Source organism: Macrobrachium nipponense, chromosome 10 (assembly GCF_015104395.2).
Source record: "Macrobrachium nipponense isolate FS-2020 chromosome 10, ASM1510439v2, whole genome shotgun sequence".
NCBI lineage: Eukaryota > Metazoa > Arthropoda > Malacostraca > Decapoda > Palaemonidae > Macrobrachium > Macrobrachium nipponense.
In genome coordinates, this window is record NC_087204.1 from 66953995 (window position 1) to 66971282 (window position 17288).

The following is a 17288-nucleotide window of genomic DNA, read 5'->3' on the forward strand; positions in this document are numbered from 1 at the left end:
GCCATGATATTAATACTTATGATATTTCGATTAATAGTCATCTTCTCCATATAATCAAAATCATCATCTTATATTTGTCAAAGAACAGGTAATCTCTACAAATAAAAACTTAGTAACATTATATTTCATAAGGCTTAGATTATTCTTTTAGGCCTATAATTCATTTTGCAACATATAGGCAGCGTAAACGCAGCCTAAAACTTCAACATTCAAAGAAAATTGGTTGTAATTCATATCCCCGTGTATTCGTTAAAAAACAGATAATCTCTACAAATAAATTCATTAATAACAGATTATAATCAGAAGGCTTGATTATTTTTTTAGGCCTATAAAACATTTGCAACATACAGGCAGCTTAAACACAGCCGAAAGCTTCAACATTCAAAGAAAACTTGTTTTTAATTCATATTCCTACGTTGAATATGTTTGTTATGACTATTGAGCTTATTAGGTCTACTGTCAATGCAGCAGACGTAATGTTGACCATTCCGAGGAGCATGTAAAGTGTGCTTTCATTGATGGCACAGCTAAACTTATCACACCGCATTTTGAACTTAGCAGCATAAAAAAAGAAAATCAGTTCAAATCACACAGATTACGAATTATACCAATGCATAAAAGGGATCATATTTATATAACCATGAGGAAAATAGGCTAGCTGTGAATTCACAAACTTTTCGACATGTATGACATTAGAAAAAAAAGTATAACACTACTTGGCAAACATCACGTTGAGTCTGAGAGAATCTGGACGATACAAAAAGAATCATGTTCGCATGAGATTTGAGCACCACTGTACAGAGACACGCAAGTGTTGAATAATCACAGCTACTGCATACGAGAAGTCTGTCACAAGAAAGGAAGTTATGCAACTTTCTGATTGGGAACCCCTGAACGTCAGACAAATTTTAGTAGTAATATTGTATATTCTATTCTTACATACTACTAACTATTATAACTTAAAGAGACATAATGATAAGTTATGAAATCAGGCCAAACATTTTTAAGACTTATCGCTCATGGCCCCATGCTTTTATCTATATCACGAATAGAATGTTTAAATAGAATACCAAGTGACTTTCCTTTGTCCAATACAACTCCCTTTCTTCTCTAAACATTTACTATCCTTTATGCTAAAAAGAGTCAGAGAGAGAGAGAGAGAGAGAGAGAGAGAGAGAGAGAGAGAGAGACCTTGGGATATCCTTCCTTTGCAGGCTAAGCCTACGTGCTTGCGGGTTTGTGCTGGCCCCGTCGGTTTGTTCAGCTGCGGCATCTCCTTTGTGTGGGGTGTCCCCTGTGGATTCTTCGAAGGCTTTTCCTCCCTGCTGCTGAAAAGATTCTCCTTCCGCCTAAATCTTACATGTGCATCTTTCTTCTCCGTATCCAGAACCTGGTCCAAATTACTTTCTAGCCGTTCCAGGAGGATTTCAAGTTTTCCTCGTCTTGGCAGAGTTTGTGCTGTTGCACTGTTCGTTCATTTTATTTATTTACTAGTTGTATATTTGAAGTCTTGAGATGTTACATTATAAGTCGCAACGGCATCTCGTCATTTTCATCATAATTTTTGATTTCATCAAAAATCGTTTAAGAGGGATGAACCTTAAGAAGAAATGTGGAACATACATAAGAAAATAAAGGAGTTTTATTTCAAATATAGCGGTTTATAAAGACTGGTTTTTCTTGTAGAGAAGAATCCGTTTTCAATTGGAAAATGTCTCATGAAACTTTCTTCAGTCCTTCACATGGGATAACGATTTGTAAAAAAACAAATTGTTATGGTGCATAATCTATATCAGCCATCCAGGTACACTGCATATTTTAGCGGGAACGCACGACTCAGAAACTTTTATTATCGTTGCCTGTCGAACTACCATTAAGAAATCAGGCGCAAAGTTGACAAAGTTGACCAGTCAATTGCCAGGCACTCTGGTGCTGTGATGGCTGCTGTCAGTATTAGTATTAAGGAATGAACCATTCCTGCGTCATGTGTTAAGTCAGTTATTCGTTGTTGATTATCATTGTCGTTCATTGTGTGTCACAGCAACTCTGGTTACTTACAAGTCCTTATCGAGTCCTTTTTTCTATATAATTAAACATCTGCTATGCATGTAAACCAGCATAGATCATCAGAGATCTGTGTCTGTGTCGAGTGGTCACCTTTTTCGATTTTGAAACATTTAGTAGTGTGTCGTGGAAGGTGCATTTTGTCGGCCTGCTTTATTTTTTTTTTTCTAAGACTTTACATTCAATAATTTGGTGATTAAATATGGTTGATCTTGGTGCTGAAGGCAAGTTTAGCCTAATATGGACTTTGGGGACACATCCTTTGAGGATCTTCAGATTTTTGTCAGACTTAATCATTCTTGCATGGAGTATTATTGTTCTAGTATTAGAGAGGCCATTTGTCTACTTCTCCTAGATTGTGTAGGATCGAAGACGTTCCATCTGCCAAATGGCAGTTCTTATTTCTAACTTGGATTTCTACCAACTCTGCCACTAGGTTTTGTCCCTCTGCCAGTTTTACTTGTATTCTGCATCAAATTGTTCCTGAGAATTGCCTTATTGCATTTATCTTCCAATCTCGTCCGCAATGCACACGTCAGACTTTATCATGTCGGAGGCGCCGAAATTTCAAACTCATGAGGCTCCAGATTCGCTCACCTCTTTCAGCAACATGCCCTACTGCAATGTGAAATCGTGTACCCTCTTCGAGCAAAAGAATTCAAGCTAAGGTGTCAAGAGCTGTATCTGCCATTGCTTCTGGGCTGATATCCAACGGTGTATTTCTTTTCAGTATAAGTTAATACATAAATACACTAGAAATATTAAACCGAAAATATAATTTAATATCAAATTTACAAATATCAGTTAAATGTCCTTTTAGACATGTTATTCCCAAGACACTGAATTCAATATTATGACATTTGTGGTTAATGTCTGTGGATATAACCAAGCTATTCGTATGTGACAAAATTTCACAAAGCACGCATGTGCATATATATATATATATATATTATATATATATATATATATATATATATATAATAATATATATATACATATATATATATATAATATTTATATATACATATATATATATATATATGTGTATATGTATGTATATATATATATATATATATATATATATATATATATATAATATATATATATATATATATATATATATTTATATATATATATATATATATATATATATATATATATATATATATATATATATATATATATATATATTTAGACTCACGTGTAAGATTCCGTTATTTTATATATATATATAAAAAATTTTTTTTTTTTTTTTTAACTCACCAACAGTTCTCAACTTACATTGTTGCTTTCAGTGAGTGTTCATTATTTAAGTCGTAACAAGAAAGTTTCGCGAAATTTACTCTTTAAAAAGTTCTCCTAATAAATTATTTGTTGAAAAGTTGTCGTGGCCTTCTTCTCGAGCATCATATGAGACTCATGGCATCCCACAGCACCCTCCGTCCCCGTGGGTGCTGAGTAGTACCCCGTCCAGCCTCCTTTCATCCTCGGGTAGTGTCTTAATGCTCGATGATTTGCCCGAAATAGAGGCTTTTATCTCAGAAAAGCCCTAAAAGCTATTTGTTACGGCCCCCACCCCCACCCTCCCCCACCCTGCTGCCTGCCTCTGCAGCTTCTGCTGTTTGCTGCTGTTCCTGCTTCTGTGTTCAGAGGGAAACATTATTTCAGGGGAAATTAATGCTTCCTCGGCCACATGTTGAAAGTGATTGCCATGTTGGCTATTTATTCGTTCCCCTTGTTTGTGTACAATGAGGGCGGACGTTCTCGTGTCCCGAGAATGTCCAGTTTGTAAGGACGGGAATGAGTGCAAATAACCATGTCCCTAATTGGAGAAACTTCAGTTTTTTTATATGGATCATCTTCCACGTGTACTATATGAGGTAGGTTACCGCGAGAAGTGCATCCAGAAATCCCACCTGGCGTCTCAGGAATCCCGAGAGTTTCCGATAGAGATGTAAAGGCTCTCTCTCTCTCTCTCTCTCTCTCTCTCTCTCTCTCTCTCTCTCTCTCTCTGAAATGTCACTGCCACTGGAATCAATAGTACTACGGTCTGCCAGAGACATAGAAAAGAGGGACGAGAAGGTATTGGCTTTTTCGCTGGGGTAGTAGGTCGAAGGGGTTGAGGGTGGGGGGGGAAATTTGCCTTGATTGTCATTCAGCATTAGTGTACTGTGTATAGTTGTAAGTAATTCCTTGGCGAGAGATAGAGAATTTTGCAGAGGTAAGTTGAGCTTGTAATGGTTTTCCGGTAAACATTCGACTTGCAAGTTGCAATCCCTTCTTCTTGTTTAATATCTTGGTTCGCCATTATGTTTTTTGTACAGGTGTCTCTGATACTCTCTTTCATAAAGACTTTAATGGATATAGTGTCTTGAAAGTGACGTAGCAAATTTCCTAAACACTACTAGTAATTACGCAGTATTTTAGTAGGCTGGGGCTTTTGACTACATTTGGACATATTACGGTAAAGTACCCCATATTGCTATCCATGATAGTTGAGTGTAATTTTGAAGTTATTAAATTTCAGTATCTCACTAGTTAGGTTTATTGTTTATTATTATTATAACAATTTATTATTATTGTTGTTATAGTTGTTGTTATTAATATTATTGTTATCATTATTATTATTATTCAGTCAGTCGTTTTTCATGTAGTATCAGTGATAGTTGGCAGAAATTGATACATTTAATGGAATATGTATGCATGTCTCTGATCGTGCAAATATGATAAGGAATAGAATCTGGGGTAATGCTTAAAAATCACCAAAGATCATGAAGTGTTAGTCAAAAAATGTGTGATTCCTAGCACACAAACACATTAAATAGTTCGGGTTTTCACATCGTGTAGATAATGAAGTTACAGTTATGGCAAAAATCGATTACAAATATCCGTAAATACAAGCAAAACTTTTGATATTTAAGTCGCATATAAATTTTCAATAATTTATCCTCAAAAACGCATGGTTCATCTTTCCAAAATGGCGCACTTTCTAATGTGTAAATGCCGAGGTCTTACGTTTCCGGAGAAACCGTAAACCCGGAAGTGATGCTTTGTATGGTTCTGAGCTTGAAAGGGCATCAAAGATTTCTCTGCTGCACATCTTAAGAAACATACTTTGAAATTAGAGAGCGAAAAGTTCCCCCATAGTCCAGGCTGAATTCTACGGAATTTAACTCAAGATTTTGCGTCAAAGTCGGGAGAAGGGACCCATGAGGATCATTGTCACATTCTTTTACAAGGTAAAGTTTATTGATCGTTATAGACAATCAGGCATTTATCTAATTAATAATGTTATTAGGATGGCGATGACAGTTTCCCTGTGTAGGTTTTTTTTTTTAAGGTCCTCGTCACAGGTTTTCCAAGAAGTAGCGGAACTCTACTAATGTCAAAGTCTCTCGGTAATATTTCAAGCATGAATAACGAGAGGTAAAAAGATAGGGACTGACGTCTTTTGCCACAAACATACGCTAGTTTACAGCAGGATCCCAACTACGTATCCACGTCATCAATCCGGAAAACTTCTGTGATATCAACTACGCCCGAGAAATGCATACAAATTAAGTATTGTGTACTGCTACAACAAATGGGAATCTTAAATGTTTTTGTTATTATACTGATATTTTACTTCTAATTTTTTATTTATGCCTTTTAATGGTTATACTCATCTCTGCTGAAAGTGAAGGTCCTTGGTGGTTATTATAATAGAAAAGCCACTACACACTGCGGGACCACATTCAGAATGATGAAAATTGCCCCACCTCTGTTCCCGCCAAGACAGGAAAGATAGCGAGTGCATTTTTAGAAGGGATTTTTCTCTCACGTAATCATACAAACGTACGTTTATTTTGTATGCGCGTTGAATTCTAATGTCCCGTGCTTGTTATATATTTAAAGTTTTTTTTCTCAGAAGGATGAGTGAGCCCAAAGCTTTAATGTGGAGAACGTGGCAATCATTTTAAGGTGTTCGCCTGGGTAATAGGCTATAATTTGGTAGATAAGCTTTTAGTTTCCTTAAGTAGTTGAGCTGGATCTGGAAGTTTTTTTTTTCACTAGTGTAACTAAGTATAGAGTTGTTTTTATTTACTAGTGGAGATAAATCGGGGATTGATTCGTACAAGGGTATATTTCTAGTCTACTGAGCGTCAGAATAGTCATTTTAAGGAGGATTAGTCATTTCAACCAATATTTTTAAGCCCTTCACGAGTAAGAAATATATCCATAATGTTGTTTTCTGTTATGATTTTCATGCAATGTGGTTGTAAAGGAAACGGTGGTCCCGCAGTGTGTAGTGGCTTTTCTATTATAATAACCACCAAGGACCTTCACTTTCAGCAGAGATGAGTATAACCATTAAAAGGCATAAATAAAAAATTAGAAGTAAAATATCAGTATAATAACAAAAACATTTAAGATTCCCATTTGTTGTAGCAGTACACAATACTTAATTTGTATGCATTTCTCGGGCGTAGTTGATATCACAGAAGTTTTCCGGATTGATGACGTGGATACGTAGTTGGGATCCTGCTGTAAACTAGCGTATGTTTGTGGCGACGAGACTAGTTTCAGTGTTTCACAGTTCACTAGGGACGGTCATCAACTGCTGTAACCATTCACACGAGTCCGTACAGCCCTTACGGTGATTTGAAGCAGCTGTCTTGAATGTCATCCAAGTGTCCAACTTTCAACAAATGGGATGCAGGCTTGCATCAATTAAGACACCAACATGGGCAGGGGGAATGGGGCACTACCTCTGTGTGGCTAAAGAAACACATGAATTAGCAATTTAAAACAGAGATGAACTTCAAATGAAATCACTTAATCTAAAACAATTATCAAGTCCTATTTCACAGGTATAACTGGTAATATCCCGAGAGCTCACTGTTGCTTGATGAAGCAGAAGCAGATGCAGAAGAAACTAATTGTATAAAATAAAATGCCATCGAGAGACGGCGGAGAAAGATTCACGAGTCGGCAAGGAGTGTAAAGTAGCGAGGGCAAGGAGAATCGAGTAGTAGGAGCAAGGAAAATAGAATAGTAGTAGTAGGGTCGTAGTCGAAATTAAACATATGAGATAAAAGGGATAATAATTCAAAACGACAGTTTACGAAATAATAATCAAAATAAGAATGGTATTAAATAAAATTAGTTTTAAGATTTACGTATCTGGTTTCAGTCGCAACCAGCAGCGTTCAAGGGGCGCCATCTACGAGTGATGGAAAAAACTAAAACATGTTTAATTCTAACTACAAACCAATTCTCCAATATTAGGGAAGAATTTTCTTTCAGTGGTCTTTGATTCAGACAATAATTTTCAAGTAGCAAATGTCTTGTTTATGGTTATAGTTTAGCTAGAAGTCATGAGTCAATAACCGCTTCTATTCGCAGTCTGGAGAAGTCATGAAATTGAGTCCACTGAAATAGCACAATCCTTTTAATTGGTAGGTTTTGGCGTTGATAGAGGGGATGATGGATGTTTCTAAACAATTAGATATCAGAGTTTAACCTCATATTGGTATTAGAAACACAGGTAATAAATTGGAGGTCAAGTATGACAAAATAAATGTCATATTTGAAGAGTTGGGGTAACTTTGTCAAAAGGAGGGCCTACGGAATGCTCCAACGCGTAGGCGTCATCGGACGACTTGAGCGTAGCCTGCAGGTGTCATGAGCGGTTCACTGCTCTGCATTTGTGGTCTCAATGAGTTTTTGCAGTTTCATTTGGTAGAAGCACAATTTTGCACCCAATTTTCGAAGCATTGTTGTTATTTATGAAAATTTATTTCGCGATATATGTTATAATCTGGACCAATTAAGATTTAAATGAAATTCCTGCTGGTCCACGAGAAGGTAAATTCCTGCTGGTCCACGAGAGGGTAAATTCCTGCTAGTCAACACGAAGGTAAATTCCTGCTGGTCCACGAGAGGGTAAATTCCTGCTAGTCCACTAGAAAGTAAATTCCTGTTAGTCCACGAGAGGGTAAATTCCTGCTAGTCCACGAAAAGGTAAATTCCTGCTGGTCCAGGAGAGGGTAAATTCCTGCTGGTCCACGAGAAGTTAAATTCCTGCTGGTCCACGAGAAGGTAAATTCCTGCTGGTCCACTCTCGATTAGCGTCTGATGAAAGCCACTGACTGGAAAAAATACATGCTGTTAAATTAACTCAGATCAGACTATACTGTTGTCTTTTTTTGTTTTTTTGAGTTGGCAGTATATATTGCACCCTGTAATGGGTGTTGAGCAGCCAATCACGTGGGGCTTCAGTGGTATCGGCTGCTGATATTTATTGTCAGCTCCAAGAATACTTGCTGGCTACAGTGCGTTATGTTGGGACAAGAAATACATGTCTTTTTCCCTAGTAACAGGAATGTTGGGCATGTATAATAATGATTTCATGCGTAGAAGATATAGAAATTTATAGATGTAAGAAGTCTAAATGGAACTGGCAGTGCCCCTGGCCATTAACTGGTAGTTGCCTGCAAAGTTCAGGTGAGGGATAAGGAAGGTAGCAGAGGTGATAGCTACGCAGAAAAATTAAATTCGCTTTTGATAAGTCGGAAAAATAAAAAAGAGAAGAACTGAGTTATTTTTATTTAGTCGTACTGAAACTGGATTGATTGTATACATAAGTTTAATCTGAAATTGTTTTACTTTTTATGCTGACGTTAGATTTGTAGCTTTGAAATGCTGTAGACGGAAAGGAAGGAAGGAGGCGGTGAATACATTAATTAGAGGTGGGAAATATACGGCAGACTATAGTCAGATAGTCGCACGAGACAGACTATTGGTTTGAAGATAAGGATTAGATCAGCAGACGGCTGAAAAAAACAAGGATAAAAAGTCGAATAAAACTTGCAATAAAGCAACATGAATCACTCTAAAGGAGGAAAGAGAATGATTGCATATAAGATTCAACAAAATTAGTGAAAATATAATAGAAAGGTCCCGTAGAGCAACTTTCCCACCGGAAAGGTAAGAGATATATAATCAATGAGCAGCCCAGAAGAGTCAGAGAGGGGACTCTATTAAGGTACCAAAAGTTGAGAAAATATGGAAAGAATACTTTGGTGTGGTTCAGAACAGAGACGAGGCGAATACTACAATACAAGAGGCGCCATTACTGGAAGTAAGTTTAAATGTAGAACAAGCAGCGTGAGCTCATATAAGAATTAGGAAGGAATATAAAAGCTGTAAAAGGCAAGCATCTGGATGCACTGTACAATGCACTAGCTGAAATACTGAAATTGAGAAATGGCGATGCAATCGCGCATCTTCAACTTAATGCTAATGAAGTTGGGATAAGAAGAGATGCCAAGATCGTGAGACGATGGCAGCATCACACCCGCTCAGAAAAAAAGGTGAAATGATAACATACAGAAACAAGCAAAAATCAGTGTTATTCCCACATAAGCGTTAATCCCAAATTATCAGATGCAAAATAGCCTCACTTTGAAGACATGAGGCGAAACGACCAAGAGGATTGTAGAAATATATGAATAATAGAAGTGATATGCACCCTAGACTCCTAGAGCAACTCTATGAAAAATTGGAAGCATAACAAGACATATGGTGGTATCCATAGGTTCACAATGTCTTGAAAATCTTATAAGTTTTATTAGGTTGTGTGGTAGAGGTATCAAGAGTTTTATTCAGATGGAAAACCACTTCACGAATGATGTGGTGTGAATAGTTGACTAAAGCAAGCATACCTGATGGTACCCATCGTATTTTGCAGAAAGAGAGGCGGTGAAACGGAGCATTGAAGAGATGAAAGACTTTGTTTACTCATGGTATGGAAATATCAGAATCTTGGCTGCACTGAAGGTAGAAACAACCAAACAGTTAATGCCCTTTATCTAAGGAGGTGGCGTCTGGAATAAGAATAAGAAAAGAAAAAGCACAACAGAACGATTGGATTTATATACTGATGAATTTCGGAAATGTTGAACAAATTCAAATCAAGAATGAGATGGAAAGGGCGAGACACCGTAGATTGAGTACTGGATAGATGCTTCGTCGTGAAGAGGACATTGAATCACTCAGATCGTAAAATATTTGGACTATAAGATATGAATTTTAGTCTCTTACTGAGGACTTTGAACCAAAACCGTGTGCGGACGAACCCATTATCAAGAAGAGTAGCAACTCCGGCGGAAGTCAATACCGCTCAGGGTACTGAAAGGCTCGGTAGACAACAGATCAGTAGATAGATCCGAAAAACAACAGAAAAGACAGCCTCTTCGAGCGTGCATGGTCTTCGATATTGAAGATGTACAATCTGATTGGATTTTATTTAACGCAAAAGAGCGACACGGACAGGTATGGTGCAAGTGGCAGTAGGTTACAGTGATGGCCTAGATTCCAGCCGAGGGAGTGACTGATTTATGGCTGCTAGTGAGTCTTCGGTAAGAATATTGACACGTATTCATTACCAGGGAATCCTGAATTACGGTTCATTAGATAAAACCAATTAAAAGAAGTGATAGCTTTATGAGCAAAACTTTTGTAATTTTCAAAGTGGAAATAGTCATCCTCCACGTCTAGTGACCGCTTTCCGCCATGTGTCAGGGTCAAGAAGATGTAATAAGAAGTTGTCGTTGAAAATTCCTTCGTTAGACGTCCATGCAGTCTCAAAAGCATAATTTATATTTTAAATGAAACAGGAAGAATTTTTTTCTCTCTCTCTCTCTCTCTCTCTCTCTCTCTCTCTCTCTCTCTCTCTCTCTCTCTCTCTCTCTCTCTCCTTATTATTATTATTATTATTAACATAAAGGTGAGACGAAATGTCAGGGACAGGTTAAAATTTCAATGTCGAAATTCTTTCCGTATGGTTCTTTTTACTTTGCCATTGACGCTTAACTTCGTTGTTGTGTTGAATTTTTCGAATGTCATATTTTTGCCTCTGCAGAATATAAAAACAATGATATGACATAAGGAGCATTGTCTGTAGTTACTGGCTTTCAGAATTATAAAAGCTAGTCTTCTTGTCTTTGTGTTTATACACATATGTACGATATATATATATATATATATATATATATATATATATATATATATATATATATATATATATATATATGTCCAGTGATATTAACATGTTTCCCATGCTGTTGGGCGTAAAATCAGCAAATTTACATAACGTTTTATTTGGTTAAAATTGGGATGGGATACCACCAAGGAAGGTCGCCCGAGCACAAAGCACGTAGGGCAAGCCATTGGACTTGCAGCTTCATTCCGGCTTAGGACTTACTGAATAATATAATATGTGTGTGTGTGGTGGCCAACCTCTGTGCCGTAACTCTCCAGTCTTGAGGTCTGAATTTCTTTGCGTAAAGATACATTCAAATAACTCCCGTACCATCAGAAAGAAAAGTTGAGTTTGCAAGAACGAAGGATGTATGCAGTGTACATTGTAAATTCACTATAATACAAATAAACCACAAGGATTTTTGGGTGAAATATGAACGTGGATGATGGATAGTGCAGCAAGCAAAGACCAGTAAAAAACTAGCAATGAAGAGTCATCGGGAGTTTATAGACTGATACATCTTGTTCCTTAAGTGGAAGAGTTTGGGAACTTTTATCGAAGTTAAAATCTTGAACGTGATAAAATTATGGTATTAAAATCTTACGATTTCTTTCATTTCGCTTCATCAACAAAGATAATTTCATGGCGAGTACCTACTCTTTGACAAATGTGATAGTTGTAAATGTGACTGAAATGAGTTCTGCATAAAGGATCCAATAATTAAATAGAATAAATCATAGACTGGCCAGAAAATTTGATCACGTTGTAAAGTGCCTGACGCGCAAATCTGATAATCACTGGTTATTGCATACAAAGCAGGGCCACGTTTAATGCTCACGTAGGTAAGAAATACATAGGACCGGATATTATCCAGAGTAAACGTTAAGTTGAGTACCTTTGTGCCAGGAAAAGAGCCAGTCTTATGACTTCAGAGTGAGTCGAGCCCTCGCCGCCCGATCTGCAGTCACGAGAGCTTGTGCCGAAGACCTTTTGCCTTTCATAGGTCGTCCATTCAGTAGATGACCTGACCGCCAGTTGGTTAACTCTGTGTAATCGGAAGTTCTCCAATCACGTTTTATTCGAATAGGGTCAACAGTTTATTGTGCATGTGCGTTTTTTGTATTTATTTTCTCATTGTCCATTCACTCACACACACACACACACACTTCCACATACATACATATACATATAAAAGAAATTGAATTACTTTTTTATTATTTAACAACAGGTATTCCAGCAGTGAAAAAATATTCGACTTCCGTAGAAGTGTTTTTGTACAAAACATGTTTTGAGGGAGAAGTGAGAAAAGGCAGGAATTATGTATGCACACTTGATGCATGTTTGATATTTTTCCAGTTTATTGACTGTTAATGATACACTGGTATTGAACGTTCATTTCATTGAGGATCCCTTTTGCTTTGAAGACTCCAGAGGCTCACGCCAGGCCTTCTGCAACATCTTCGGACATCCTCAGGGTAAAGGCTCGAGCTTGGCAAGGTCGACCTAATCCCAGTTAACCAACCATCTTATTGCATTTAAATATGACACAGCCTGTGGTTCATGATGAGGATTTTCAAAATAGAAACATTGAAATTTGATCAGATTCTAAAGTTTTTTTTTTAATAATCTCTTTTAGAACCGTACCTCATAAATAATCGTGATTCTGTTGCAATATATATTAAATTATATTGAGTTCCCCACCTAGACATGAAACTGCCCTTAAGATCGTACATTTTAATATTGAACCAGTAATAAGAATTGTCAGGCAGGGCTTTAGAAGCAGCGCAGATAGTGGTCGTCCTCATTCCAAGAAGATAAAAGTAATATTCTTTTAAGGTGGCTGAGTATATTGGCCAAGGTAGCAACGCTGCTGAGTGTGCGCCTTGTAATGAGTTATGTTAATGATCCAAGTGTAGTGACCAAGTATACACACACTCGTCTGATGCAAAAATTTCTGCCATCAAATTTTTCAAAAAAAAAAAAAAAAAAAAAAAAAAAAAAAAAAAAAAAAAAAAATCCGGGTTTATCATTTTAATTTATTTTCTTGACAGGTAAAATTTTTTTTCCTGATTGATATTCGTATGTAATTGATTTTTAACATAACCACATTGAAAGGATTATGAGTAACTAATGAAAGTGAGTGAAATCAATGTTTTTCTAGTTTTATACGTTTTATATGGTGTCATTTCACCATTCCTTTGCATTTAGCGACGAATTACCTGGACTATGTCCGTCTATGCCATCCATCCATCCCAAGCGATCTTATGTGTTTACTCATCATTCGAAATATAGTTTTAAATTTTTCTAAATAATATGTGACATCGGATTCCAGTGATTTGAACGTACATTATTTTTTCAATCCCATATCAAGGCCTTTTTCACGATGGGTTCGAGTGCACTTGCTACAAGATATTCCCGACCAAACTGTCCTTTGCTTATATTTATTGATTTAAAGAATTTATTATTGTTTGTTTTACCCATTATGTTTTATTACATAGAGTAATGTTTTATTCAATGTGACTAATTATCACAAATATAAAGTTTCGTTCATTGTTATTTCTTATTGATTATATGGGTATTGCTCTGAAATTTACGGCCTTTTGCTATGTATGCTTCTTTTGAATAATAAAATTAGGAAATATAATTTTTAATCAACATACTACAGAAAATAAAACAATATTCAGACAGAAAATTTGATTGACTACAAGTTGAACAAAGAAATAAGTGATCAGCGAAAAATGAGCGTTGCTTTTCCCTTTATTGCCGTTATTATTTCTTAAACCTGTAAATGGAAGTGACTTCAGAAAAGGTTAGATAGACAAGGAAATCCGAGATATGGCAACGCGGGAGATTCGGGAGCCCCACTAATGACTGGTTACGCCCTTTACCAACTCTTGGAGATATGTAGCTTTGCTTTTATTTTTCTATTTGAAATTATAATTTCGTACTTTTGTATAGAAACAAGAGGCCCAGAATGTAATGTAGAATGCGCAACCAATGGAAGGTAATTCTTGTTCGCGCTTTATTGTGTCATTGGAGTTCGTGTTTTGTGTCAGTATTTGATAATTTTCTTTATTTACAGGCAGTAGTGTTCGCCGGGTGGGTGGTAGTGTAGGAGGTGGAGGAGGAGGAGGAGGAGGTGGAGGAGGAGGTGGAGGTGTTGGTGGTGGTGGAGGCGAAGAGGTCGGATCAAACTCCCGTGGTTCATCTCCCGCCCGCGCTCACGCCCACTCTGCTGCCACACCCTTGCACACCACCCCGCCCACGCTACTCAGACACGCCCAGAATCTGTAAGTACCCTACGTGAGAAATTCTGTTTTTCGATAGCTATATTAGTTTGCTTTTGGAAGATTTATTTATAAGTTGGTATTTGTACTTAGAAGAGAATTTAGATTTACAGATCCACGAGGTCATATTGTCATTCGGTGGTATTTGTTGATCTGATTCAGTTGAATATGCATGACGTATTTCATCGGTATCTGTGTAACTGTTTTTATTTTGTGTGTAGCACCGTTTATTTTTATTCGTGTGTCGTGTAGCACTAGTTGTTGTTGCATTTATCGCAGCTCTGCACCATTTTCCAAGTATGTATTACTGTATCACTGTCTACTGAAATATATGTTGGTAATGACGCAGAGTTTATGGAAGTGTTCAAATGCCGTCATGTTGAGAACTGTGTAACTAGTTTTTGAAGAAAAAGCCGTCGACGTCGTTTCTGGGTTAGCGTCTGTACTACCAGGTCTAAGGCATATGTACCGTGATAGTTAGTTCAATGCCTCCGTTTTCCCAGTATTCAACTCCGCCCCTTACGTAACTTCCTCGTTCTCCCGCTCCACCGTATCCCCTCTGCCGCAGAGCACGGCTTATCTGGAATGGGTAAGTGAAACGCGGGTGGTACTGCCCGTAGACTAATGGTATGGATTTTGTGTACTGTCGTGTTTTGCCTGAGATTCCGTGCATTTTTGCGATACTTCGTCGTTTTCATATTCAAATTTATTTTATTTATTTTTTTAACCTGCTCAGTGGGGCTGTACCCAGGCATTTCGTTGGTTAGGTTAGGCATGAGCTATTGATCCTGTTCCATTATTTATTCTTTAATCTTCCTTCTCTGTATTAAACTGCAAGAAACAGAAAAGTACTCAGTTTCTTTATCTAGAGCTAGCATAACGGAGTTTCCTCCCCGGAACCAGCAACCGTGGTTTGGTTTGTGAAACGCCCAGTCAACAGGATTTGTGCAGGTCTGCTCTAACTCGACATAAAGCATAGAAATTCCCACCACAGCAAATTAATGGTAACTCTTAACACGCAAAAGTACCTCAGAGAAAAATTATCATATATTCCACTTTTCAACTTACACTGTTACTCGGTTTTTGAGAAGCGGTAATCCAATGTTTTTTTTTCTTCGTGTAAATAACGATTTTTTTCAGGTTAGTTTTTAGGCCTTGGACAAATTTCTTTAGTATTATTACGCATATAATTATATATATATATATATATATATATATATATATATATATATATATATATGTATGTATGTATATTTGGGGAGTCTTTTTATTAATATGGAAAGTGACATGCATTATTTTGATGAAGGATCTTGGTATAGTGATGATGCGAGATTCCTCTTGTTATTTGACTCTTCAAGTGACCTTAAAAATCCCTCTTTCAGTAATATGGTAACCATACATCTTTGCATGTGTGGTAGCCATGTGGGCCTGTAGAAATAAGTCGTGTAAATTTAGTTGTTTGTTTATTTGTTTTAGTTATTTGCTTATCTAAGCAAGTCAGGACTTCATGTAAAGGAGAAATCCAAAGTCTTTTTACCAACTGGAGGTGTTTGTTGAATGGCTTCTCTTAATCCCTTTAGGTTTAGGGACTGAAATTTGGTACTTGGTCTCACAGCCACGCCTTAAAGTCGAAGGTTGCATGGCATTGCCGTAATGGCATTTTTCTTCTTATTATATAAATATATATATATTTTCTTTTTATTTTTTTATGTGACACAAGCTACAATGCGGCGTAGATTTATGCTTTCATTTCGTTGCGTCCCTTTCATGTGTTAATTTACTTTTAATTTCTATTATGTGTGTATTTCCATGTCACTTATTAATGTGTTTTATTTGTATGTACTTTTTGTGACACTTATTTTTACTTTTGTACATATATGCCTTTTTCAGTTTGGTATCTAATATTAATCATTTTGTATTGGAAATAATGCTTTTGTGTCTGCTACATTTCAGTTGTCATTTTTATTTGTGGCTAACAAATGCTTTTTTGAAGGGATGTGGGGGAAGCGGGCTGGAATATGCTCTTCTTTCTTTTCCTCCTGAGGTGACGGGTGTGGCTTTGACCAGGTTCTCATTACTATGGCAGGTACCCGAGCAGCCCTGCCCTAGCCACCCTAGGGAGTCGTTGTCCCCACCCGGCTCTGGTGCGTCAGTTTTCATTGCCACAGGTCTTACTCAGGTGAGAATGAAAGATTAATCAAAAGTAAAAAACACATGCACAGACCTCCTCCTCCTCCTCCTTCCTCCTGCCTCCTCCTCCTCCTCCTTCCTCCTCCTCCTCCCTTTTTTAATGTCTTCCCTTTGAAGGAGACGCAACTCGCTTACCCCCAGGTGTTGCCGTCTTTTGGGAAAAGAGAACCAAAAAGATACGTGCACCAGTTGACCAAAAAAGAAAAAAAATGCCTTCGTTACTCACTCGAGAGCTCTCTCTCTCTCTCTCTCTTCTCTCTCTCTCTCTCTCTCTCTCTCTATTCAGTTCTTTTCACTTAAAAGAGACCAGTATTTAGCCTGGCATACCTGTAGTACAGGATGGAGAGGTTTATGTATTCGGAGGAGAAATTCTCTTTTATTTTGTTTTAACTGTATTTAATTATCCCTTATGTCAATATATTTTTTCAGGAAATATGAGCTCTTGTAACGCCTTTTAAATTGGTGTAAAAAGATTTTCTGTGTTAGTTTGATAATTATGTTCATTTAACAGAAAATTGCCTTTGGTTTTGCACATGCAAAATTTGTTTAAACTGTTATGGGCCCTTTAGATAGAGACATCACCTGTTTACTTTTAGTTTTCCCTATCATCACATTGAGTCTCATCAGCTCATGTATTGTTGCGTTTTGAAGCACATTCTAATGAGCCAGAATCTTGAAAGAGTTGGCTTCATAATCAAGAACCGGTGTCGATAAAGAGAATA

The 17288-nt window shown here is 37.1% G+C and overlaps 1 protein-coding gene across 1 annotated transcript in view; it reads left to right on the plus strand.

Annotated features, from left to right (window-relative positions):
- Positions 1-17288, plus strand: part of LOC135223654 (transmembrane and coiled-coil domains protein 1-like) — a gene marked incomplete in the record, with an annotated part of 392453 nt that overhangs the window by 145926 nt on the left and 229239 nt on the right. Inside the window, 2 exon segments of the mRNA XM_064262306.1 lie at positions 14172-14379; positions 16463-16555. Of these exon segments, the coding sequence (XP_064118376.1) occupies positions 14172-14379; positions 16463-16555 (301 nt within the window).